Consider the following 27,810-nt stretch of genomic DNA (forward strand, 5'->3'; position numbering starts at 1 on the left):
AGTGGGGCTCAGATTCTGCTTGGGCAGCAAGGTCTCCTCTGCCATTGGGACATCTTTAGCATTATATTTTCCAGAACCAGAAGGGATTGATTTATTTCACTATTTTCATGGGTACCACTACATTTTATTCAACTGTCTGCTTTGGTGATATAACCACCAATTAGCAAGTGGAAATTATGAACTTATTAAGAAACATCTCTTACCACTATCAACTTTACTTGAATCAGCTGATGTTCTTTCCCCAACTCACATCAAAAAAGTGAACTCACTGCCAGGGCAATTAACTCACCAGTCACTGGAGACACATTTTCAATGGGACACCATTGAAATAATGAAACAGTATTTAGTATCTTTGTTATCCAGAAGGTAATTATTGGATGTCCCTGATATTCCATTTTTGTCACAAGATGAACATTGTTTTAACTCCTTGTCTTTCTGAAAGGGATTCCTTATGGAGCTAAACTATATTATAAACTCCAGTGTACAGTATCTAAATTATTTCTCAAATTTTTGAGTTTTTTTCTTTTTCCTCATCTGCAAGTGGCATATGATAATTCAAAATCTTCTACAAAGCACAAGGTGGGATTTTCTATAGCAGCTATTTCAATTCTCACTCTTCATCTGGAGCAGTGCCAATTTTATGCAATCCTACAAAAGGTAAACTCATAAGAAGAGCAAGAGAGGAAAAAAATCTTCAAATTGAACCTCCTCCTAGGTAAGGAACTGAAGTTCTCAAAAAATCAATTGATTTGACCAAAGTCAAAAGAGTAAGAAATGAAATAGGTGAGGTTCTGACTTCAAATCCAGTGTAAAACATAATGGCCAATCTTATCCAGGGAAAGGAATTGGGAAACCTAGAGAGTAACTGTTCCACACTTTCTGGCAAGCTATGGTGACATAGATAGGAAAAGAAATGACACTTGTGCATATGGAAGGAGACTAATTCCTACCTGAGTATACAGCTCAGGAGAATTCAAGAGTGACCTCTTGGGTACAGAGTGTTTGATCACCAAGGCTCCAGATGATCATGCAGTTGACTGGTTTCCTGAATGCAGTGACACAATCTTTTCTTCTATGGAATTTTCTTTGTGCTTCTTAGTTACAAAAGATTCCTCCCCAACATAAAATAAAGTAATATCTAACAAAGAAACACCACCCAATATAAAGGAATTGCTAAGAGGTTGCATTGAAAATATCTATGGGTCATGGGATTTTTAATGCCTGATTGAAAATTCCATCTGTTTTCAAATGACATTTCATAAAATCATAAATGGAAGTGTACTTAGTGGACATATTTTGCTATCACCATATATTACAGATGAGGATACTGAAGCCTAAAGTTGCTAAGTGGCTTCCTCATATCTCCGTAGATTTATAATTTGTAATCTTGAAGTTGTGGAGCAAGACTTTTGATTCCAAATCCAGCATGAATTTCAGTCTACCACATTGTCTATACAATTGGTTCAGAGACTATCAGAGAGGGATGGTAAGTAAGACATTCTGTAGTTCAACTTCATGAAACATAGGGGGAAAATTATTCTCTATTTTTAAAGGCATATTGAGTCTGTACATGAAGGGAAGTTTTAAGATATGGCTCATCTAGTTCATCTAGATTTTAGCAAAGGTTTTGATAACATCTCTTTTTATTCTTGCAAAGAAGATAGATAATAATACAGATAGATTCCCATATGGGCCATGGGAAGCAAGACGTGTTAATTATTCAATATTAGCATGAGAGTAGGAGCCCAGTGGGCTTCTCTAGTGCTCTGTTTGGTCTTCTGTCATTTCACAATGTTATCATGATTGAGATAAAGTATACATGGTAAGTTTATCAAAACTTCAGATTAAATAAAGTTTATAGGAATAGCTAGGACAGTTAGAAGATTATAGTATCAGGATTGAAAATTATCTAGACAACCTAGATAATTTGGCTGAATTTAAGAAGATCGAATTCAATAAAGCTAAACATAAAGTCTTGCTTTTGGGTGATATTAAAGTAAAATTGACTTTTGAAATATATCAAGAAGGGGGCACAGTGGATAGAGCACTGGCTTTGAAGTCAGGAGGACCTGGGTTCAAATCTGAACTCAGACCAAGCACTTATTACTTACTAGCGGTATGACCCTGGGCAAGTCACTTAATCCCAATTGCCAAAAAAAAAAAATATCAAGAAAGCTGCAAATTAGATATGTAGTTTTCTTTTAAAAAATCTGGGGATTTTAATAAATGGAAAGCTTGACATGACAACTGTATGACATAACTATAACTATAAAACTATATAACTATAATTGTAATAAAATTGATGCCTCAAGAGAGATTTGGCTCCCAAGAACAGGGAAAGGATAGTTCACTATATTCTGACCTTGTTAGAACTCATCTGTAATGTTGACTTTGGTTCTAGATGCTGATTTAAGGAGGCCTTTTATAAAGAGGACTTGTAATATAATCATAGTAGGGGAACCAGAATAGTGATGGGGGGAGTTAGGAGGGAAGTGGCTACGGTGAGGTAGTAATACTTATCATAGTCATAGCAGTCATTGCCATCATCATAGTAATAGCAAAGGTGGTGGTGGTGATGGTGGTAGAGAAAAACAGGAAGGAGGAGAAGGAGAAGGAGCAAGAATAAGAGGCAGAACAAGAAAAGGAGTATGAAGAGGAGGAAGAAAAGAAATAATTCTCATAGTTCTACATGTAGAAGTTAGATATTATTTTGTCATATATGTAATAGTGAGTATTCTTTAAGGATATAGGCTTGACTACTGGGATGCTGAGGTCCTTCCTGCTATGAAATTCTGAGATTCTGTGATTTTTCTGGTGCCTTCACTCCTTCACCTCTGCCTCTGGGATTCCCTAGTTTTCTTCAAAACACAGAATAAGATATGCTGCTTATCCTGATTCACCTCATGATCAATGACTGCATCTTTTAAAAATTACTTTCTCTTATATTTACTTCCTTATATACATTTTGTACAGAAATACCAGGTGATTTCCCTGACCTCATGCTGTTACTGAAGGGATATGCCAAACTGTCAGTATATCATATGAAAAATGAGTATAATAAATAAGAATTTTGAACTTTGAGCAATTTCATCGGAACAGTCATTCTGGTGTTGGAAATCCCTCCATCAGCCACATAGGACACCTTTTCTTAACCTGGATAATTCCTAAGGCATTACTTGAGAGAAAGAAATTGAATGTCTTGCTTGGTGTCATGTAACTACCAAGCTATAGAGTTAGGATAGAAACTGTGGTCTTTCTTAATCAAAGGCCAGCAATATTAATTTGCTTCTGAAATAATAATTAATTTCTTCACAAAACATTTATTGAGAACTTAAGTATAAGGCACTTTGATAGAAACTGAGTGTATAAATGTACATGCAAAATAGTTCTTACCTTACCAAAATCCTTCCCTATTGCAGGGTTGGTAGCTAGATCTTGAAATAAATGGACCAGACAAAATGGGTCATGTGTCCCAGATTTTACTATTTATTCCTTAGGGAAATGATTCAAAGAGATAAGCAAGAAAACCAGAGTTATAGAGATACTTTCAAAAATAAAAGTTATAGATAATCTCAAAAGGGGTAGAATATCAGCAAGCAGGGGTATCAGAAGAGACTTCTAAGAAGCAGTAATTCAAAATGATATTGAATAAAATTAAGTATTATGAAATGAATTGCAGAAGGAATGCAATTCACACATGAGGGAAGGGCCTGTGCAAAGCATAAGTGTTAGAAATAGAATGCCTTGACCGGTTGTTCTCTAGGTTGAATGTGGCTTGTCAGTGTGCTTATGTAGCTAAATTATAGACCTGTGATTGGAAGTAGTTTGTCATGCTCCTGGAAAGTCAGGTTGGAGACATATTTTCAAGTGATTTAAATGCTTAAAAAAACTTTGTATTTTATCTTAGGTACAAGATGCATTAAAGGTTCTGTAGTCCACTGGGGGTTCTAGAGCAAGGCATTGCATGGAGTGTCACTGTCAGCTGCAGTACAGGAATATCAGTTTGTCAGCTAAATGAAAGAGAATGGATTGTACAGGGAAAAATTGGAGGTAGACTGATTAAATAGGTTGTTATTGTTCAATCATTCCAGTCTTATCCAACTCTTTGTGACTTCAGCTGGGGTTTTCTCTTCTAAACCACCTGGTGGTGTTTATCATTTTTTTTTCTTCAGCTCATTTTACAGTTGAGGAAACTGAGGCAAATTGTGTGGAGTGACTTGCCCCAGGTCACACAGCTAGTAAGTGTCTGAGGCCAGATTTGAACTCAAGAAGATACTCTAGGCCAGCACACTATCCAGTTAGCCACCTAGCTGCCCCCAGATCAGTTAGGAGGGTACATCAGTAAAGCAGACAAATGATGATAGGGGTCTAAGGGGAAATGAGTTTAGTCACATTGAGTAGAGAGAAAGGTGGGATACAAGATACCATGTGGGCTTTAGAACAGATAAGATTGAGCAATTGATCAATTACAGGGTATTGACTGAACAATTACTTGAGGCTGTGAACCTGGGAGGTTAGAGGGAAGGAGATGCCACCGAAACATAATGAAGAGGGGCAGATACTATCTTTTTGTATGAATTGCTTCTGAGATGTCTATATAACATCTACCTCCAAATATCCAGTTATGGACTTCAAACTTAAGAGACAGACCAAGGCTAGAAACACGCTAAATATTTTCCATATATATTTACATCCATTTATTTACATCTATTTGTTCATCTATCATCAGCCTATCTCTCTATATCTTTTTATTATTAGATTTAGAGATAGATAGATACACATTTAAATATATACATACTATATATACATGCATATATATGTGTTAATTTTATACATGTATATTTTTTCAGGAGAAATTTATATACAGAATAATTTAACTTGTAGAATCTAACAATATAACTGAGAATGGGTATAAAGGGGGAAAAAAAAGAAAAACCTATAAACTAGAGACCCTTTGGCAATATCAATAGTCAGGGCACAGGATATTAATTATATTCCAACAAAGGCACCAACAAAGGAGCCTCAGAAATTGGGCAAACAACTAGAAGCAGAATCAAAGACCTAAGAGAGAGAGGAGATCCAGGATGTGGGGGATCACAGACAGTTACGCGTGATATATGTTAAGTTTTGAGGTGTATGTTATGAGTCACATAAGACATAAGCTAAGAATGGTGAAAACTGAAAAAAAAAGACCACTTAAGGGAACCTTTGTCACTCAGATACAGTGTAATCAAATAACTGACCTGGTCAGATTCCAGATTACCTTGGGTTGTGAATTGAGAAAAGAAAAAAAAAATCAGACAGCAAATGCATATAGTTTGTCATCAGAGGTTGGCTGATTAAAGGAAGGAGAAATCAAGATTGATATATTTTGGGCCACGAGAAAGTCAAGTGAAGTTATTTTGGAAGTATGATAGAGACTTGGAAATAGAGGTAGACAGCAGGGAAGGAACCAGTAACTACGAAGACACTGAAAAATTAATGTAAAATGTTAATTGCCACTTCAAGATTCTCCAGGATATCTGAGGAGTTGAGATCAATCCATAGGAGAAAAGTATTGTTCTTGGGGAATAACAGATCCAAGTCTTCCCTGAAATGAGAGTAAAGTAGGAGAGAATAAAGGATAATATTGAATAGATTTTTTTTTAATTCTCTCAATAAAGTGAATTCATCTTCTGAGAGAGAGGAGTATTAGAAGTTTATGACTGCTAGGTGGTATGGTGGATAAACTATTGACTTAAGAGTCAGGAAAACCTGATTTTATTCCTGGCTAAGATATGTACCAGCTATGTAACCCTGAATAATTTTTAAGTTCTTTTAAGCTCAGTTTCCTCATCTTTACTTTTACGATAATCAAAAAAGTTAACATATGCAAAGTGTATTACATCCACTAAATCACAACCTAAATTCTATCTATTATCTTCCAGAAAAGGAGAAATGCATCAGAACATTTCTATGGGGGAAAAGAATTGAATTAGAAAAGCGTACAAAAACACCTTTCAACAGTGAGAACGCAAATATGTTAAATGACATGCATGTAGGTTATCCAGTGCTTTCTTCCAGTCTTTTAAAATAGTATATGTATAAAACTTCAAAAAGTAGATGGTGGTTTTAATCCATGATTGGAGTTTGATAAGCCATAGATAACAATTTGACTAGAGCACAAATGACTCCAGGATAGAGGACTGTAGAAATACTTAAATAAAGAGTGGGATTTGGAAGGGAGGAAAGTAAAATTTCCATATAAGGAAATAAATGAACAGAATAAGGAAGGGAGGAAAGATGGGAGGGAGGGAGAAAGTTATGAAGGAAGGAGGGAAAGGAGGTAAGGAAATAGAAAGGAAGGAAGGCTTGAAAGAAGTAAGAAAGGAGAAATGGAAGGAAGGTAAGAAGGAAGGATGGAAAAAAAGGAAGGAAAGAAGGAAGAAAAGAATGAGAGGAAGAAAGAAGTATGGTAGAGGAAGAGAGGTAATGAGGAAATGAAGGAGGGAGGCAGTCATAAAAGTTAAGAAACTGTACAACACACCCTAGAGGAGCATTAATACCTCTGGCTTTTCTTCTATGGTCTCAAACCAAATTCTTTCTTTTCTACCAGAAGACAAAATACATATATAGTATGTATATGTTTGAACACATATGGATGTATGTATTATGTTGCTCATGTATATAGGTAAATATAATAAATATATACTATATAATAAAATAATATAGTAAATATATGTAAACATATATGAATATAAATATGTATACATACATATGACCATCCTCTGCTGACCTGCAACATATACATATGTATGTATATATACATATATATATAATTTATTTTTCTATATATAATGTATGTATGTTTGTGGATATAGATATATAGATATACAAACTTGTTTTAGGGAGGATGGGAAGGCCTTTCATAGAATTTGGAATTTAAGCTATCTAGAAGATAGGAAAACTAAAAGACGGAGGTAAAGAGGTCAAAAAATCTGCATGGGAAGGACTGCCCCTGTAAAGGCCCAGAATTAAGACATGGAACGACATGATGGCATGTTTAAAAAACATCAAGGAAGAAATTATAAATAAATAATAAGGTGAATGTAAAGTATTAGAAGAATGGAAAGGTAGGATCAAATCATGAAAAAAAAAATGACTATTAAGTGGAAGAATTTCTATTTGATCTTAAAAGTAAATGGGAAGAATAAGAATTTCTTAGTAGTTCATGTGTGTGTAGGTGAATGAAAAGTAGGAAGGGGTATTTTATCTAGTTAGATCTGCATTTTGGAATATCAATTTGGCAGCAGAGTAAAGCACTTAGGGAAGTAGGGTGAGACTTTAGACAGTAAGATTAACCAAGACAGCAATTGTAATAGACCAGGGAGAACAAATTAAGCCTTGTAGGAAAAAGATAGCTATGTAGTTTTAAAGAAGGAAACTTATCTCCAAGTTGTTGTGAAGGTAGAAGATAATATATAACAACTGAAAAACTATGTGAGATGATTTTGACTAAGGGGTTCAGCATGACAAAGTTGAGAACTTATTTGACTGAGAGCATGGGGAGACAAACAGCAACAGGAAAGTTGAGATGGGCTCTGGGAACCAAGATGATGGAGTGAAAAGGTAGTTGCTCTCACTCTCCACTATCAACCTCTGCAAACCCAGAAAATATCAGCCCAGGAAAAAAAAAAAAACCCTGGAACACCTGAACTAGAAGAAAGACAAGGAGCAGGGGCCTCAGGAGGATAAGTACCCTGTGGCATTCATCTGAAAGGAGGTGAAGAAAACAACCTAAAGGCTTCCTAAAGCCCCTGTCTTGCTGATTCCAACCCAACATCAGGTGAGCTGTAGGAGCCCTGAAGCCCCCAATTGTGAAGAGATCCTGAAGCCCAGGTGGTAGAGCAGGCAAACACCAACACCTGGACATCTGAGTGCCTCACTGAGGGAGGGGGAACCGGTGGAAACCAGCTCAGAAAACCACCAGGAGCCTCGGCACTCCACTGCAAAGGAATCTCCCGGTGCATTAGCAGAACCGAGGGAGACAACACTGCAGGGGGCCCAGGCAGATAAACATCCTGCACAGCCATCTAAAAGGAGCTGAAGAAAGCTAAAGGAAAGGAAAAGCAGGCAACCTAGAATTGCCTGAGAGTTCCAGCCTTGCTGATTCCAGCCTTGCTGATTCCAGCCCAACACAAGGTAAGCTGCCAGAAACCTACAGCTTCCAAATCCCAGCGTAAGAGGCCCCAGAACGCAAAGCCAGTGACCAAGACCTAGGCTCCCAACACAAGAAGCTTGGGTCAGTACCCTCTGTTCCCCAGCAGGAGAGCTCAATCTCTTTAAAGGCCAGGGAATAAGGAAACACCATGAGTAAAAAGAAACGTACCATAGACTCATATTACGAGAAGAGTGAAGATCAAGACAGAAATTCTGAAGAGGACAACATTGTCAACAAACCCACATCTGCAACAACAAAAGGGAATATGAACTGGTCTGAAGCCCAAAAAGCCTTCTTAGAAGAGCTCAAGAAGGATTTTAATAGTCAAATGAGAGAGGTAAAAGAGTCCTTCAAAAATACAATTGGCCAGTTGGAAAAAAATACACTGAAGAAAACAAGTCCCTAAAAAACACAATTGGCCAATTGAAGAAGGAAGGACAAAATCTAACAGAAGAGTATGCTGAAGGAAACAAGTCCCTAAAAAACACAATTGGCCAGTTGAAGAAGGAAGTACAAAAACTAACAGAAGAAAACAATCTGTTAAAAACTAGAATTGGACAAATGGAAACTAATGTCTCTATGAGAGAGCAAGAATCAGTCAAACAGAAACAAAAAAATGAAAAAATCGATGAAAATGTAAAATACCTCATCAGTAAAACAACCGACCTGGAAAATGACTCAGGAGAGACAATTTAAAAATTATTGGACTACCTGAAAATCATGATGAAAAAAAGAGCCTGGACAGTATCTTTCAGGAAATCATAAAGGAAAACTGCCCAGAAGTCCTAGAACCAGAAGGGAAAATAACCATAGAAAGAATCCACCGATCACCACCTGAAAGAGATCCCAAATTGACAACGCCAAGAAATATAATAGCAAAATTCCAAAATTACCAGATGAAAGAGAAGGTGCTGCAAGCAGCCAGAAAGAAAGAATTTAAATATCATGGAACCACAGTCAGGATTACACAAGACCTTGCAGCTTCTATGTTAAAAGACCGCAGAGCATGGAACATTATATTCCGAAAGGCAAAGGAGCTTGGAATGCAGCCAAGGATTAATTACCCAGCAAAAATGAGCATCATTTTTCAAGGAGGAGGTGGATATTCAACGAAATAGGAGACTTCCAAACTTTCCTGATAAAAAGACCAGAGCTCAACAAAAAATTTGATCTTCAAGTACAGGACTCAAGAAGGACTTAAAAAGGTAAATGGGACAGAAGGATACAATATGCTGTTAATAAGGGGGGGAGGCTGTTTAAACCCCTACAAGGGAATATGAGATTTGCAACCCTTGAAAGTTGAGATGAGTGAAACATTTCCAGTGGAAAGATAATGCATTTTGTGGGTATAACTGTCCCTGATTTCATATTTCAGTCTAGTCATGTGAAATAATGAAACTCATAGATGTACCTTTGAAAGTTTCCATTTTTTCCCAATACCCTGATGCATTAAACATCAGACAGCTTGAGTGTGAATCCCAACATAGGGCTAACTACTTATATGACCTTGGGTGAGGTCAATGTCTCTGATTACTTCAATTCCTCATCTGTAAAATGATGGGGCTGACCTGGATGATTTCTAAGTTCCCTTTTGGCTCTAAATCTATGATTTTTTGTTAAATGATCTCTGACCCTCTATGAGAAATGGTTAAAATGTGTGTGTGTGTGTATATAATATATATATATATATATATATATTATATATATATATATATACACACACACACATATATATGTATGTATGTATACATATATACATATATATGTGTGTATGTATGTATACATGTATGTATATATGTATATGCATGTATATACATGTATATATAATATGTGTGTCTATATATGTATATATACACACACATATAATTGAGCATTAATATTTTGTTTTGTTTTTAGGAAGAAGTTATTTATTGTATTCTACCATGGTACTTGCCAAACATTCACCCTTTATTAAAAAAAAAAAAAGAAATATGTCCTCATGTCTAGCATGATTTCCTTCTCACTGAGTAACTTTTCTTGAGAAGACCTCCAGTCTTCTACTGTTCAGCAGGGCACAATGACTACAATTCAGCTTGGAGCAGGATTCTTTTGTTTGTATTCTGCCTCTGGCACTTGCTAGCTGGGTGGGCAAGACTAAACCTCCTAACCTCTTTGGGTCACAGTTTCCTCATCTGCAAAATGGGAATGATGTCTATAGTACTTACCCTGTAGAATTATTTTGAGGTTTAATTTAGGTATTATTGGAAAGATATTTTGTGAACTGCAAAGTATCAGTTATTGTTATTATTGCTCATACTCACTGAACATTTCTTTTCTTTTTAACCAGACATATGATTTCCTTGGATTCAGACTCTCCTAACAAAGAAACTCCCACTACCCATACAGTTAATCCAGTGCTTTGCAGCTTCTGGACTTAAAGTGATACCTAGGTAATTAAAGGCTAAGTGCTTTGCCCAGAGTCATATAGCCAGAAGCAGGGCAGGAAAGAAATTTTCCTGACCCCAAGATTATTATTCTACCTACTTCCATGTTTCAGTCAAGCTTTAAACACTCCCTTCCCATTTGACTTAAAAGACACTCAATTAGCATAATCTACAATTTCATCTAAAGCATGCTATATGGAGTTTCAACATAAATAGAAAATCTCAAACAATGACAAGGAATTCTATTAGTCTGTTGGATTGTAATAATTGATAAATATGATATTGACCCATTTGTCCCTTTCTTGGGTTACAATAAACTAGTTACCATGAAAGGAATTTATTATCACCAATTGCCTTTAATATGAAAGGGAGATGAATCACATTCCTCAGCCCTGAGAATATTGTATCCCTTCATTCCGAATTTACAACATTCATCCATAACAGAATAAGCAGTTTCATGCAGAAGATTCATGATTGATTCTACTTGGAATTAAAATAACTGGATTTTTAGGTGAGGTATAGGCAATGTTTCACTAGAAGAAGAAATGAAGAGAAAAGGAATAGGACTTGGGGAAATCACCAATTTGACAGAGGATTGAACAAAATGGAGAATAAAAACAATGTAACTGAGTTCATTCTGCTGGGCCTCACACAAAGTCCAGAGCTTCGAAAAACATTCTTTGTCTTGTTTTAATCATATATATTGTCACAGTTACAGGAAACATACTCATTGTCATAACCGTGACTGCCAGCAAAACTTTGACATCACCTATGTATGTTTTTCTAACCTCCTTATCCATCGTGGATGCTGCTTACTCTTCAGTCGTTGCTCCTAAGATGGTTGTGGATTTATTGTATGAAAAGACGATCATTTCCCTAGCAGGCTGTCTGACACAGCTCTTTGCAGATCATTTTTTTGGTGGTGTTGAAATAATCCTCCTTGTAGTCATGGCTTATGATCGCTATGTGGCCATCTGCAAACCCCTGCACTACATGACCATCATGAATCCTCATGTGTGCTACCTTCTGGTGGCAGCAGCGTGGATGGGGGGCTCCATACATGCCACCATACAACTCCTCTTCATGGTCCATCTTCCCTTCTGTGGCCCTAATGTTATGGATCACTTCCTGTGTGATTTGTTCCCCCTGCTGAAACTGGCCTGCATGGACACCCAAGTTCTTGGCCTTTTAGTCATTGCTAACAGTGGAGTAATGTGCCTGTCAATCTTTCTGATACTAATTGTCTCCTATGTTGTTATCCTCTCTTTCCTGAAGGGTGGCAGTTCAGAGGGAGGAGAAAGGCCCTTTCCACCTGCAGCTCTCACTTCACAGTGGTGGTCATGTTTTTTGTTCCCTGTATATTCTTGTACGTGAGGCCAGTAGCAATTTTTCCTGTAGATAAAGCTGTGGCTGTATGTGTTACATTGGTTACTCCTATGTTAAACCCATTGATCTATACTCTTAGAAACACAGAGGTTAAAAATGCCATGAGGAAACTCTGGATCAGATGAATGCCTTTCATCATTCAGCCTACTAATTGAAAATCATTTAAATGAAGCAGAATAAACATGTTCTGATGGAATAATATTTTAATCAGTTCACATGCTCCTTTTACTAGCAAACATCACAATACTTTCATAAATTTCTACACTGAATGTACCTCGACCATGTTTCCCTTTTCTATAATTATTTGAGAGGGGTTAAAACTGACACTTTAGAGATATAACAAACCCAAATATTAACTGAACATGAAGGTATGTGCAATATTCCATATCCATATTCTTCCATCTATTAATCATGATGATAGTTAATATTGTTATAGCCCATTGCAAAGTGCTTTCTATATAGTTTCTAAGAGCACTTAACAAATTGCACCTCCATATTCCCTTACAACTTGCCTCAGAGATAAGTGACATTATTATCTTCCTTTTACACTCAAGGAAATTAGACTGGAGGGGCAGTTAGGTGGCACAGTGGATAGATAACTGGCCCTGAAGTCAGGAGGACCTGAGTTCAAATCCGGCCTCAGATTAAACACTTGACACTTAGTAGCTGTGTGACCCTCAGCAAGTCACTTAATCCCAATTGCCTAAAAGGAAATTAGGCTGGCACGGTATGTAGCTGACTCCCACAGATAGTCCACAGGTAGTCATTTTCTGATTTAAAAAAAAAAAACTGATATCTTGCTTATTTACAAGCAATGTTCTATCTCTTCTACCACTCTCCTACATCCAGTTATATCTCTGCAAAGAAAGGAGAGGAATGCATTTCCTGAGGTTCTCTCTGGTATTAGGCTCAGGCATTGCAATTACATATTGCTCAGTTTCTTTTTTCACTTAAAAAATATCAGCTTTCTGTATATATTGTCAAAATGATTATAAATACTTTTTTCATTTTTATCTTTCTTAAGCATTCATATTATTTTTCTATGTTCTTCGTATTTCATATTTCTTAGGGCATAGTATTATTCTATTGCATATTATATTCAGGTAACATGATTCTGTAGTCATTTTACAATCAATTTAATATACTTTTTATAATTTAATTGCTGTTATTAAAGTGCACTTGTGAATATTTTTGTTTATTTGAATTTAATACCTATAATTGGGTTTTTTTTTGCATATATCTAATTCTAGATGATTCGAGCCAAAGGGTATCTACATTATGCTTTATTATTGGGCAACTTTTATTGAGTTTCACTCCAATCTTTTTTTCCAGAATGGATGGACCAGTTTGCAGTCCTACACATGTTACATTATAGTGTCTGCCTTTAAGTAGGCCCTCTAAAATTGACATTTCCTTTCCCCCCCATATTTCCCAAATTGATAGGTTTGATCTATTATCTGATCTCACTGGAAAGTCTCAAAAGATAATTACATTGGGTAAAAAAGATATATTTATACCATTGGGTAAAATTGGTTCACCTTGCTTTGTCTCAGTTCTTTTCCATATGCTTTTCTAATTTTAAATACATACATTCTGTTTCGGACAGTAGTAACAAGGATGGACCCTTCCTCTGACCCTCATTTTTGGTTTCTCAGTTGCCAAATTTCTTGTTTGGATCCATGAGATGACCTGAATTTCAGTCCTGCCTGGGATACTTACTATGTGTGTGATCTTGGACAATTTGCTTAACTACTTCATGACTTTGTTTTATCTGCAAAATGGGGACAGTAATATTTTCTACTACAATAGATGCATCACTGGGTTTAGAATCAGGAAGATACCCACTTATTGTGTGACCCTGGGAAATTATTTAATCCCGTTTGCATGAGTTTCTCATCTATAAAATGAGCTAGAGAAGGAAATGGTGAACTAGTACAGAATTTTGCCAAACAACCAATCAGCTAGAAAAAACAAACAAACCACTCTTGATGGGGTCCTGAAGAGTTGGAGCCAAATGAAATGATTGAACAATGACACTGCCCGAGTTAACTCTGAAGATAAAGTGAAATATTTCTTTAAAAATCTTAAAATACTATACAAATGCTAGCCACCCTCTTCATCCTGCTCTGTATATTACTACTGCTGCTGCTGCTGCTGGTTCTACTGCTACTGCTACTATTACTACTACTATTACTACTACTGCTGCTGCTGCTGCTGCTACTACTACCACTATCATTACTAAGTAGTGCTAATAATTTAGACTTATGGTTAGAGTAGGAGGCAGAGTCAGAGGGTTAGGGATACTGCTATTCCTAAACTACAACTAAACTAGTACTATTAATTTACCACAAGAAAAATTAACTAGGTTAAGGCAAATGTGGCCTGGGACAAAATTTAATTGTGCCAATACCAATTTTTATATCTGCGTAGAATGCACCATCACCTATTTAGCAAAAACTAGGCAAAGTAGGAAGCTATCATATTAACAAGTTCTTTCACTTCTCAACCATGTCCCTGTGGAACTCCTCTTAAGTGGCCATACCACACCTTATGTCATAATCCACTTCCCCCTGACACATGGATCAGCATGCAGTCTTTTCAGAAGTTGGTGCCTCACAGCCTGGAGTCTCTGTCAATACTGATCTTTATCCTTCTCCAGGCTGCTCTGCTATCTCATCTCCACAGGACTTTGTCTATCATACTCTCCTGCTTGGGTACCTCCCCTCCACTTCTCAGCTTCCTTTTATGGGTTACCTTCCCCTATTAGAATGCAATGTAATGTAAGGTCCTCAGTGGGAGGGACTATCTTTTCTTCTATTTGTATTTAGAGAAGAGTGCCTGGAACAAATGAAGTACTTAATTCATGCTTTATAACTGACAGACTGGTCAGCATGCCAGTATTTTCAGATCTTTGTCACAGAAAGTCTAAATTTAACCTTTGCATTCCTAGACAAAATTGTAGTCCCTGAAATGTACTTGGACCCTAAAAAATGCTTACCACATTACGGTGTGATTTGTCTCCCTACTTTAGCAGGCTCCACACATGATTCGAAGACTTCTACTTCAAACACTAAGGTCACCCTTGTGTCATTCCGTTTCCTTGTTAAAAAGCTTTCATGGTGAGAATTTGTTGCTCTTGTGTTTCCCTGACATAAAAGCTATATTTGCCTAATGGTAAATTTAACCCATCACTCCCAGGGTAGTCTCCTAGGGGGGAAAAATAGAAATTTAATGCCTCTTATTTCTCTTCTGCTTAACATCCTTTCTAATAATTAAAAAGGTATTTTTTCCACTGCTCCCTGCCCCACAACACATTGAGTCATCTGTTAAGTCTCACCTTAGCAGTTGCACAGGATTGTGATAAGGAAAGGACAGTCAGTCAGTAGGACTTAGGTTCAAATCCTATCTCTTTCCAATTTCTGAGTCTTAATATTTTGTATCCATTGTATGTGGATGAAATCAATCAATGAGCACAGATTCTATCACAGTCAATAAGCAATCATTCAGTACTTATTATATCCCAGGAGTCTTTTTCAATTGGTATTGGTGAGTCAATTGCTATCTCCAATTGCTGCAAAGGGAAACTTTTCTCAGTATGTCACACTTTGAGTGGGAAAGTTGGTTTTTTTACCTCAGCACTTGTTTGGTTTCATTGGATTTAATGAATTGATATAGCTAAAGGCTGTGGAGTGTCATGCATTTGGAGGTACAGTTAAGACTTATTTCTTTCCCTGCATGAACAGATAGGATTTGCTTCAATAAAACCTTTACTGAAAGAGAAAACCCATTTTGAATGAAAAAAAAATTCTCTTGGCACTATCCTAAACTTGAAACAATGAAAAGAACACTTAGAATTTATGGAATCAAAGATGTGCTCTAAAAAAACTGCTAGGGGTTCTAGATTTCTGTGAGGTTTGGTCTATTCAGGTGGAAACAACCCCTGTTTGTAAACCTTTTGCTTAGCTTTAGAGGAAAGAATCATACTGAACTGCTTTGGTTTACATTGAGACTAAGGCAACTTTGGTCCTGATGTGTCTTACACTGGATGTCAATAGGCAGCCTTTAAAAATAGTATTAGTAAGCTTTCAGGAAGAACCCTATGGATCAACAGAGCTAATAACTGAGGATACAAAGGAAGGTAAAAAGACAATTCTAATCCTCAAAAAACACACATTCCCTTGGGTCAGATAATATGAAAATCATTTGGTATATTGGAGATATAGATAGGAATTGGAAGGTAATCTCTAATGGGAAGGGAGGATAAGCAAAGTCCAGGAAAGGGATGATGATGATGATGATTATGAAAATGATAATGATCATACTTAACCTCTAGTCTCAAGTCTCCAGTCTGATAATGACTTCAATCCCTAACTCTTATAGCTCACTGCTGTGAGCTCAATAATAGTTATAAAACATTGCAGAGGTAAGATAGCATGTGTGTAATAGAACTTTCAGGAAGAAAAAAATATACCTACAAACACATTTAAATTTAATCATTATTAATACTTACTTAAATCTAAACAATAAACAAATCCATAAATTAAGACATGATCTGATTGCTGATTTGTGAGACATAAATTTTTTTCATTGAAAATTTAGAAATCCTATCTCTGGGAGACTGTTACAGTTGGCCCCAAACAGCCATTTTTGTATCTGCACTGCCTCTTCCATCACAATACGTTCTGATGAACATTTTTCCTACCAGCTATCTTCATTCCATCCTACCCCTTAATAGATATCAAGCTACTAGATGTTCATCCCATATTTAGATTGCTAAGAGGATTTAAAGAAACTTTTCATAGTCTCTTGACTTTAGAAATGCCTAAAGCACATTGTTTTCTCTAAAAAGCCATAAGATGGCTGAAACAGCCTGAACCTGGTAGTAGCTTTTAAAAACAAATTCAAATTGAATAAAATGTTAAAAAAAATACTGAAAGTGCTTGCTCCATAAGAAATATAAGTCTTGCTTTCTCCTGAAAAGATAACAGAGTAGAGAGTGAAGAAGTTTTTATTTTCATTCAGATTTCATTCAGATTATTGCCTAAATTTTCTGGAGGAATTTACTTAACTCTCATAACTCATCCTCCATACTCTTTCCATGTTCTTCCTCTGGATAGGCTTGGTATAAATTAATAATCATTTTATTCATTTAATATATATCTTCATCATCTATTTAAATCTACTTCTGTATCTACACCTATGTTTATCTCTCTCTCTCTCTCTCTCTCTCTCTCTCTCTCTCTCTCTCTCTATCTCTATATATATATATATATATATATATATCTATATATATATGTATCTGTCTCATTCTATTTTTATTTCTTATCTATCATCTTTTGAGGAATAGTATCCTTGAGTAGAATTTAAGCTCCTTGAAAGTAGGAATAATTTCTCATTTTTTCTTTATTTACACCATGCTGACCTTGTTCCCTTGCACACAGCAGACACTTGACAAGTGTTGTTGAATTCTGTGAATGAGAAGAGTTATTTATCTGTGGATGCATCACTTGTACCAGTTAGAATATAAGTTTATGGAAGGTAAAACTGTCCCTGCTATGTACCGGTGCCTCGTGCATAAATGTTGCTCTCAATTCTTATTGCTGCGCTTATACATACTAAATTTATCTTTTGAAATCGGATGAAGCTGAATCATTGAATTCATTTTTAAATCAGGATGTCTTTCAATGTACATGCTGTCACATCCTGCTTTGGGTCATGTTGAAATGAAAAAAACTATGTGTGAGATGCCTGTCCATGGCCAATGAGAATCATTCCAGAAAGGCAGTCCCCACCCAGATATCAATTTTCCTCTAAGTGTTTCAATATTCAGAGGACAGCATGCCAGTATTAGAGGTCTTGACACTTTATTGTCTTATTTCTCCTTTTTTTAGTCAAACATTTCTTGGACCATATATTTTTCTAAGGCTAATTTTAGGCACAACATATTTTTTTTGGTAATTTCTTACTAGTTACTAACACTCTGTATTAAATTTTTCAATTTCCTTTGAGGCACATGAAATTTTAAATCTTCAATCATGAGGATCCACAATTTTATTGCTGGTTATCATCATCAAGAACAAATTTGTGTTTATAAGCTGGGCTTTGGCCCACCAGAAGTAATTAAAAGCACTGAAATTTCCACAGGATATTGAATTCCAATTACATCATTTGCTTATGGCAGTGCTCCAAGATGTCCATACTGATGAAAACTGAAGTTTCAATTTAAGCAAAGTTTACAAAGAAAATAAGCTAAAATCCCTATGCTCTTACAATTCCATATCTTATAGGTAATTCACCCTATGAATTTTCAATTAAGTCAAAGTGATTTTCTAACCAAAATTCTTTGTGTAATTTCTGTAAGTGTTTTGCCCCCAAAGTTATACCTAATGCCCTGGAGACTCAGAGAAGTGAATCGATTTGCTAAAAGTCACATAGATTGCAGAGACCCAATATATTGAGAGATTCATTTTAAAACTTTTTAATTAATTCTACATATTAATATTTAGTTGAAGTATTTTAAAAATATAGATAGAGCACCAAGACCAGAGTCTAGAAGACTTGAGTTAAAATAGGTCCTCAGACATTTCCTAGCTGTATGACCTTGGGGAATTAACTTAACCTCTGCTTATTCTGATTGCTTTACCTGTAAAATGAGGGTAATAACTAGTAGTAACCAGTCCATTCTCCAGAGTCTTGAGAATCAAATTGGATATTTATAAAGCTTTTTGTACAGTGCCTGGAAGGTTGCATATGCAACTTTTTATAGTTATTATAGATATTAATGATGATGCTGATACAGCACCAACTACTATAGTGAAATCAACCAGGCCCTACTGGTTTTGGACAATGTTATGTTGGAGGTGTTCCACCGGCAGAGGAGATCTTTGCTGCCCCAGCAGAATCTGATCCCCACTAGCAAGTCTATTTGAAACCAAGTATCCACAAATACTGAAGTCCATAGAGATGATTCTAAAGGTTTTTATTGTAATGTTTTATAACATCATTATCAAGTATTATTGTTATTTTTTGCAATAATAATAACATTTCCTTGGAGGAATTACAGTCATTTTAATATGTGGTTATAGGAGGTGTATAGGTGTTACAAGATCTTTTTTACACCTTTCAAATTAGTCAACAAATCTACTCTGTCTTTATATAAGACTGATCGAAATGAAAGAAATAATACTAAGTTTCTTGTAATCTAGCATTCTAATTTCTTCTTCAGATAAAAGCAATGGATATTCATAGGATTTAGAACTATAAGGGACTTTAGAGATCATCCATTCATTATGAGCTTTTTCTCTCATTTTATAAATGAGAATATTTGGGCCCACAGAAATGAGTTGACCAAAGAAAAGTTACACAGGGTATAAACAGCAATATTAGTTTTTGTTCCTGTATTCTCTGACTCCAAATCCAGAAATATTTTCATTAAATTACTTCACAAGTGAGACATGTTTAGGGATTGTTTTCTGGGTGTTATGAACACATTAACAAAAAGGAACTTCATAGTCATCCGTTTAGAATCTACTGGTGTTTGGGATTACTTGGTGGAAAATACACTTCTCCAGTGGAGCTCAGGTTCTGCTGGGGCAGCAAGGTCCTTTCTCCTTTTGGAACATCTTTAGCATTTTATTCTCCAGAACCAGTAGGGATTGATTAATTTCACTATTATTTCTTGGATGCCACTACATTTCATTCAACTTTCTGCTTTTTTCATAAACCACCAATTAGCTAGTGGAAATTATGAGCTGATTTTTCTCTTACCACTACCAACTTTACCTGACTCACACATTTTAAAAAAAAGTGAACTCATTGTTATGCTAATTAACTCATCAGTCACTGGAGACATATTCTCAATGGGACACTATTGCAATAACCAAACAGTATTTGGTGCTACTGCTGCCCAGAATGCAATTATTGGATGCCCCAGACATTCCACCTTCATCAAAAGATGAACATTATTTTAGCTACTTGTCTTTCTGGAAAGATTTTCCTTGTGAAGCTAAACTAGGACTTATTACAAACTCCATTGAATAGTAGCTAAATCATTTCTGACACTCTTGAGAGTATTTTTTTTTCTTAATTTTTTTCTTCCCTATTTCAAGTGCTGTATGACAATTGTAATCCTTCTTGCACTGCATGAGATGGGGTTTTACATCATGTATTTGAGTTTCTCTGTAGCAGACTCTTTAATTCTTGCTCTTCATCAGAAGTAGTGCCAGTTTTATCCTTCCCAGCAAAAGGTAAGGTTGTCAAATGATCTAGAAGGGAAAGACACCTTTCAATTGTACCTCCTCCATGGTAAGGAAGTGAAGTTATTGCACAACAAGTGTCATGTCAAAAGTCAAAATAACAGGAAGTAAAATAAGTGGGATTCCTAATTCTATTTCAGTGTAAAACATAATGGTCAATCTTATCCAGAGAGAGGAACAGTGAGCCCTAGAGAGTAACTGCTGCATGAAATAGGAAAAGAAAACACACTTCTGTATCTGGAAGGAGAACAATTTTTAGCTGAGTATATAGCTTAGGAGAACTCAATGTTGACCTTTGGGTACAGAGAGTTTGACAACTAAGGCTCAAGATCATCATGTGAGTCACTGGTTCCCTAAATACAGTGATGCAATCTTTTCTTCTATGGATTTTTCTTTATGTTTGTTACATGTATGTTATAAGACATCCTTCGCAATAAAAAATAAAATAATATCTAACAAAGGAACATCACCCAATATGAAGAAATTGCTAAGGGGTTGCATTGGAAAAAAACATGGGTCAGGGATCTGTTAATGCCTTATTGAAAATGCCATTTCTTTTCAAATTATATTTCATATAGGATCATCAATTTTGTGATGGAAATGTATTTAGAAGACATCTTGTGCGTCCCCATATATTCCAGATGAGCATACTGAAGCCTAAAGTTGCTAAGAGGTTTTCCTCACATGCATAGATTTATAATTTTTAAATTAAAAACATACAATAAGACATTTTCTTCCAAAGCCAGCATGATTTTTAATCTACCACATTACCTATACAGTTAGTTCAGAAACTACCAGAGATGGAAACCAAGTCAGACATTCTGTAGTTCAACTTAATGAAACATGTAGGAATTATTTTTTTTATTTTCTTTTATTTTTTAAAGCATAAGGGGAAGTTTAAAGATATAATTTACGTAGTTCTCTGAGATTTCAGCAAAGTTTTTGAGAAATTATATCATATTATTCTTGTGGAGAAGATACATGATATGGATCCATAAGTGGTTGGGTGGTGGTAATCAAGACATGTTGTTCATTGTCCAATGTTGACAGTGAAGTTCTCCAGGGATCACTGTTTGGACCTATGCTATTTAGGAGTGTCATCATAATTCAGATAAAGTATACAAGGTAAGTTTATCATTTTTTAAAGATTAAACAGCTTATAGGAATAGTTAGGATAATGAGTGGATTACAGAGTTGGGATTCAAAATTATCCAGTTAGCCTAGAGCATCAGGCTGAATTTAAGAATATCAAATTCAATTGGGATGAATGTAAAGTCTTGCCTTAGGGGGATTTTAAATGAAAATCAACTTTAAAAGTTTTTCAAGGAAGAGGCATAGTTTGAGACATAGTTTCCTTTTTAAAAAATCTAGAGATTTTAATGAACTGAAAGCTCAAAAATGGGAATCATATGACATAGGCATAAGAATAAAAAGTCAATGAAATCTTGGGATGCCTCAAGAGAAACGTGGCTTCTACGAGCAGGGAAATGATAGTTGTGCTATATTCTGACCTTCTCAGACCTCATCTGTAGTGTTGGGTACAGTCCTAGACACTATGATTTAAAAACAACTTTCATAAACTGTAATATAATCATAGAAGGGGAACCATAATAGTGTTGAGTGAGTGTTTATGGGGGTAATGGTTGTGGTAGGGTAGTAATACTTATCATAGTCATGGTAGTCATTGTCATCTTCATAGTAATAGCAATGGTGGTAGTGGTGGAGATAGTGGTAGACAAGGAGAGGGAGGAGGAGGAGATGGAAGAAAAGTAGTTCTCACATTTCTACATGAAGAGGCTAGATATTCCTTTGTCAGGTATGTAATAGTGAGCATTCCTTAAGGATATAGGTTTGACTGCTGGGATGCTGAGGTCTTTCCTCCTCTGAAACCCTTGGATTCTGTGGGTCTGCTGGTGCTCTCCCTCCCTCCCTCCCTTCTTCACCTCTTCCTTTGGGATTCCATAGTTTTCTTCAAAGCAGGGGATAAGTTACAATCTCCTTCATGCTGCTTATCATGATTCACCTCAATGTCCACCTTTACAACTTTTAAAAATTACTTTAGATAATTTTGCAGCACTTATATTTAGTCATTTATATACATTTTGCTAAGAAATATAAAGTGACTTGCCTAAGTTCCTACTATTAGTGAGAGGTACAATTAGAACTGACCATATATCATATGAAAAATAAATATAATGAATATGAATTTTGAGCTTTAAGCAATTTCATAAGAATAGTTATTCTGATTTTGGAAATCCCTTCAGAAGACTCATAATACAAGTTTTCAAAACTTGGACAAGTCCTAGAGCATTGCTTGAAACAAAGAAATTAAAGGCCTTACCGGATGTCACATAACTACTGAGCATTTGAGTTAGGATAGGAATTTTGGCCTTTCTTACTCAAACTGCAGCATTGCTACATTGCCTCTGAAATATTCTGTCATTCATTCATTAACATTTCTTATGTGTCGGGAACTTTGATAGACATTGAGTATATAAGAATCCACGTGTAATAGTCCTTACCTTAAAAAAAAATAACTTCCCCCACTGCAGGAATGAAGCTGGATTATAGAATGAATGGAGCAGACAAATTGGGTCATAAGTCTCTTCTTACACTATTTATTCCTGAGGGAAATGATTCAAGGAATAAGCAAGAAAACCAGGGGTCCAGAGATACTTCCATAAATACAAGTAGCAAGAGGTGTTTGAGGTTCTGGAGTTCACTAGGGGTTCGGGAGCAAGGGTATTGATGGAGTGTCACTGTTATCTGTAGTGCAGGAATACCAATTTGCCAGCTAAATGAAGGTGAATACATTGTAGAGGGGAGAAATTGGATGTAGACCAATTAAAGTGGTTGTTTTTGTTCAGTCATTCCAGTCATGTCAAACCTTTGTAACCCATTTTGAGGTTTTCTAGGCAAAGATGATGGAGTGGTTTAACATTTCCTTCTCCAGCTCATTTTAAAGATGAGGAAACTGAGGCAAACAGTGTGAAGTGACTTCCTGTAGATCACACAGCTAGTAAGTGTCTGAGGCCAGATTTGAACTCAGGAAGATAAATCTTCCTGACTCCAGGCCAGCAAATGACCCAGTTAGCCATCGACTGCCATTTTATCAATTAGGAGGGTATGTCAATAAAGGAGGTGAAAGATTATAAAAGTCTAAGAGGAAACTAGTTTAGTGACTATTGAGTAGAGAGAGAAAGGTTCCATACAAGATACAATGTAGGATTAGAACAGGTAAGATTGAACAATTAATCAATTATCTGGTATTGACTGAACAATTACTTGAATCTGTGAACCTGGGAGATAAAATGGAAGGAGATGCAACCAAGAAGTAATGAGAAGGAACAGATGAGTTCCTTTTGTATAAATCTCAATTGGTTCTGAGATGACATCTAGCTCTAAATATCAAGTTGTGGAATTCAAACTTAAGAGACAGACCAAGGCTGGAAACACACACATCTTTTGCATATATGTTTACGTTTATCTATCTATCCATTTCAATAGATTTATACACATATATATATATATTCATATATATAGATTTATACATATATACATATATATATATTCATATATATATATTTATACATAGACATACACATATACACACATGTGTGTACATATATGTATATATAGCTTATGTGTGTGTTTTTCAGGAATAACATACATTGAGATGATGATTGAACCTTTGGAATCTAATATTATTACTGAGAATAAGTATAAAGGAAAAAAAGTAAAATGTATAAACAAGAGACTCTTAAGTGACTCCAATAGTTAGGGGGTAGGACATTAATTATGTTTCAACAAAGGAGCCTCAGGAATTCCCAAACAACTAGAAGCAGGATCAAGAGAATAATACCACCAAAGACCCAAGAGGGAGAGGAGATCCAGGATGCTGGGGAATCATCAATGGCAAATGTCACAGAGAGCTATGTATGATGTATGTTGAGTTATAAGGTGTATATTAATTTAAGGGTCCCATAAGATGTAACCTAAGGATTATGAAAATGAACAAAAAGATCCCTAATTAAAAGATCCTTCCTTTGTTACTTGGAGACAGTGGATTCAGATGACTGATCTGGTCAGAATCCAGATTCTCATGTCTAGGAAGACTTGCATCTTTTACTCACAGAGAACAATACCCCTCTACCTATGGATTCTCAACCTCTGTTATGTTAGTGTTAGAGGTTTATGACTGATAGGTGGTATAGTGGATAAATTACTGGCTTAAGAGACAGGAAAACCTGACTTATTCTTAAAAATGATATCATGCCTCAGGTCCAGCATTTTTTCCTTCTCACTGAGTAACCTTTTCTTGAGAAGACCTCCTATTCTACACTGTTCAGCAGGGCATAATGACTAAAATTGAGCTTGGAGCCAGGATTCTTGTGTTTGAATTCTGCCTTTGTCACTTATTTACTGGGTGAGCAAGAGTAAACCATTTAACATCTTTGGGTCACAGCCTCCTCCTTTGTAAAATGGACATGATATATATAGAATTACAAGTGGAATTATTTTGAGGTTTAAATTAAGCTTTGTTGGTAAGATGTTTTGTAAACTTTAAAGTATCAGTTGTTGTTATTATTACATATGCTCACTGAATTTTTTCTTTCTTCTTAACCAGATATATGATTTCATTGGTTTCAGGAATATCTTAACAAGGATGTTCCTACTACCAATATAGTTAACCATATGCTTTGCAGCTTGTGGACTTAAAGTGATACCCAGGTAATTATAGGGTAAATGCTTTGCCCAGAGTCACATAGCCAGAAGTAGGGAATCAAAGAAGTTTCCTTGACTCCAAGATTATTATTCTATCTGCTCCCTTATCTCAGTCAAGCTTTAGACCCATTTGACTTAAAATACATTTATCTATTAAAGTTATCAACAATTTCATCGAAAATATGAAATATATAGTTGTAACATAAATATATGATTTAACACCATAGCTAAGAGTTATATTAATCTAATGGATTTTAATCATTGACAAATATGATATTTACCCATTTCTCCCTTCCTTGTGTTACACACTAGTTACATGAAAGGAATTCACTACCCCCAATAACTTCTAAGATTAAAGGGAGACGAATCACATTTCTTAGAATTGAGGATGTTGTATCTTTTTATTCCCACTGCACAGAATTCATCCCTAGTGGAATAAGTAATTTCACACAGAAGATTCATGATTGACTCAATTTGGGATTAAAATAACTGGAATTTTTGGTGAAATACAGGCAACATGTCATTAGAGGAAGAAACGAAGACAAAAGGAAAGAACGAATAAGACTATGGGATAATCAGGAAGTTGGCAGAGGATTGACCAAAATGGAGAATAAAAACAATGTAACTGAATTCATTCTGCTAGGCCTTACACAAAGTCCAGAGCTTCAAAAAATATTCTTTGTCATTTTTATAATCATATACATTATCACGATTATAGGAAACCTACTCATTGTCATAACCTTGACTGCCAGCAAAACTTTGACATCACCCATGTACTTTTTTCTAACCTTCTTATCCATCGTTGATGCTATCTACTCTTCAGTCATTGCTCCTAAGATGGTTGTGGATTTACTCTATGAGAAGTCAACTATCTCCCTGGAAGGCTGTCTGACTCAACTCTTTGCAGATCATTTTTTTGGTGGTGTTGGAATCATCCTTCTTGTAGTCATGGCTTATGATCGCTATGTGGCCATCTGCAAACCGCTGTACTACATGACCACCATGAATTCTCGTATGTGCTACCTGCTGGTGGCAGCAGCCTGGATGGGGGGCTCCATACATGCCACCATACAACTCCTCTTCATGGCCCATCTTCCTTTCTGTGGCCCTAATGTTATTGATCACTTCATGTGTGATTTGTTCCCCCTCCTGAAACTGGCCTGCATGGACACCCACATTCTTGGTCTTTTTGTCATTGCTAATAGTGGAGTAATGTGCCTGTCAATCTTTCTCATACTAACTGTCTCCTATGTTGTTATCCTCTCATCCCTGAAGGGTGGTAGTTCAGAAGGAAGGCAAAAGGCCCTTTCTACCTGCAGCTCTCACTTCACAGTGGTGGTCTTGTTTTTTGCTCCTTGTATATTCTTGTATGTAAGGCCAGTAACCACTTTTCCTATAGATAAAGCTGTATCTATATGTGCTACTATGATTACTCCTATGTTCAACCCTTTGATCTACACCCTTAGGAATACAGAGGTTAAAAATGCCATGAGGAAATTCTGGATTAGATGAATGCCTTTGAGTATTCAAGAAAATTCAGCTTAATAGTTAAGATCATTCAATGCCACTGAAGGATGCAAATATTTGGACAGAAAAAAATATTTTCATCAGTGTACACACTACTTTTACCAGGAAACACCACAGTCCTTTCATACATTTCTACCCTGGCTTTTCCTAGGATAATTTCTTTCTCTATAATTCTCCTAGAGAGGTTATAATCGACATATTAAAAAAAAATAAGTCTGAAGACATGTAGAGTATTCCATATCCATAGTCTTCCATCTAATAATACTGATGGTAGTTACCATTGTTATAGACCATTAAGCTTTGGAAAATGCTTTAGATACAGTTTCTCAGAACACTTTACACATATCACCTCCATTTCCCCTCACAACAGCCCTGAGGCAAATGCTATTATTATCCTCCTTTTACACACAGGGCAATTTAGGTAAATATAGTGTATAGCTGACACTTACAGGGTCCTACACACAGTCATTGTGTGATACATAAGCATTCAAAGTAGTATTTTGTTGATTTAAGGCCAATGTTCTATTTATTAACCTCCCGTTATGATTCTTCAGAGAAGAGAGAGAGAGAAGTGCATTTCCTCACATTCTCTCTGGGTTTAGACTCAGGCATTACATTTATATATTGTAGCACTTCTAGGGCTATATCCCAAAGAGATCATAAAAATGGGAAAACGACCAACATGTACAAAAATATTTATAGTAGCTCTCTTTGTGGTGGCAAAGAATTGGAAATTGAGGGGATGCCCATCAATTGGGGAATGGATGAACAAATTTTGGTATATAAGTGTAATGGACTACTTTCAGTCTGATGAACTGAAAGACATCAGAAAAACCTAGAAAGATGTACGTGAAGTAATTCTGAGTGAAGTGAGCAGAAACGGAAATACATACACAGTAACAACCACATTGTGTGATGACTGACTTTGATAGCCTTAACTCTTCTTAACAATGCAAGGATCTAAGACAACTCCAAAAGACTGTTAATGGAAAATGCAATCCACATCCAAAAAAAAAAAAAAAAGAACCGTGGAGTCTGAATACAGATGGAAGCATGCTATTTTCTCTCCTTTTCTTCTGTTTTGTTTTATTTCTTCTTTCTCATGGTTTCTCCCATTAGTTCTAATTCTTCTATACATCATGACTAATGTGAAAATATGCTTAATATGAATGTATAAGTAAAGCCTATATCAGATTACACATCATCTTGGGGAGGGGATAGAAGAGAAAGGGGAAGAAATTTAAAACTCAAAAGCTTATAGAAGTGAATATTGAAGACTAAAATAAATAAGTTA

At 35.9% G+C, this 27,810-nt stretch overlaps 1 protein-coding gene and 1 pseudogene across 1 annotated transcript; both read left to right on the forward strand.

Moving 5' to 3' along the window:
- Positions 1-11,227: 11,227 nt before the first annotated feature.
- On the forward strand, positions 11,228-12,134 carry LOC110199502 (olfactory receptor 4C6-like; annotated as a pseudogene).
- A 13,458-nt stretch (positions 12,135-25,592) lies between these two features.
- LOC110199488 (olfactory receptor 4C6-like) lies at positions 25,593-26,501 on the forward strand. The gene has a single exon (XM_020974378.1). It carries the CDS (start codon positions 25,593-25,595, stop codon positions 26,499-26,501), a length of 909 nt encoding a protein of 302 aa, XP_020830037.1.
- The last annotated feature ends 1,309 nt before the right edge of the window (positions 26,502-27,810 follow it).

Source organism: Phascolarctos cinereus, unplaced genomic scaffold (assembly GCF_003287225.1).
Source record: "Phascolarctos cinereus isolate Bilbo 61053 unplaced genomic scaffold, phaCin_HiC Scaffold_9;HRSCAF=440, whole genome shotgun sequence".
NCBI lineage: Eukaryota > Metazoa > Chordata > Mammalia > Diprotodontia > Phascolarctidae > Phascolarctos > Phascolarctos cinereus.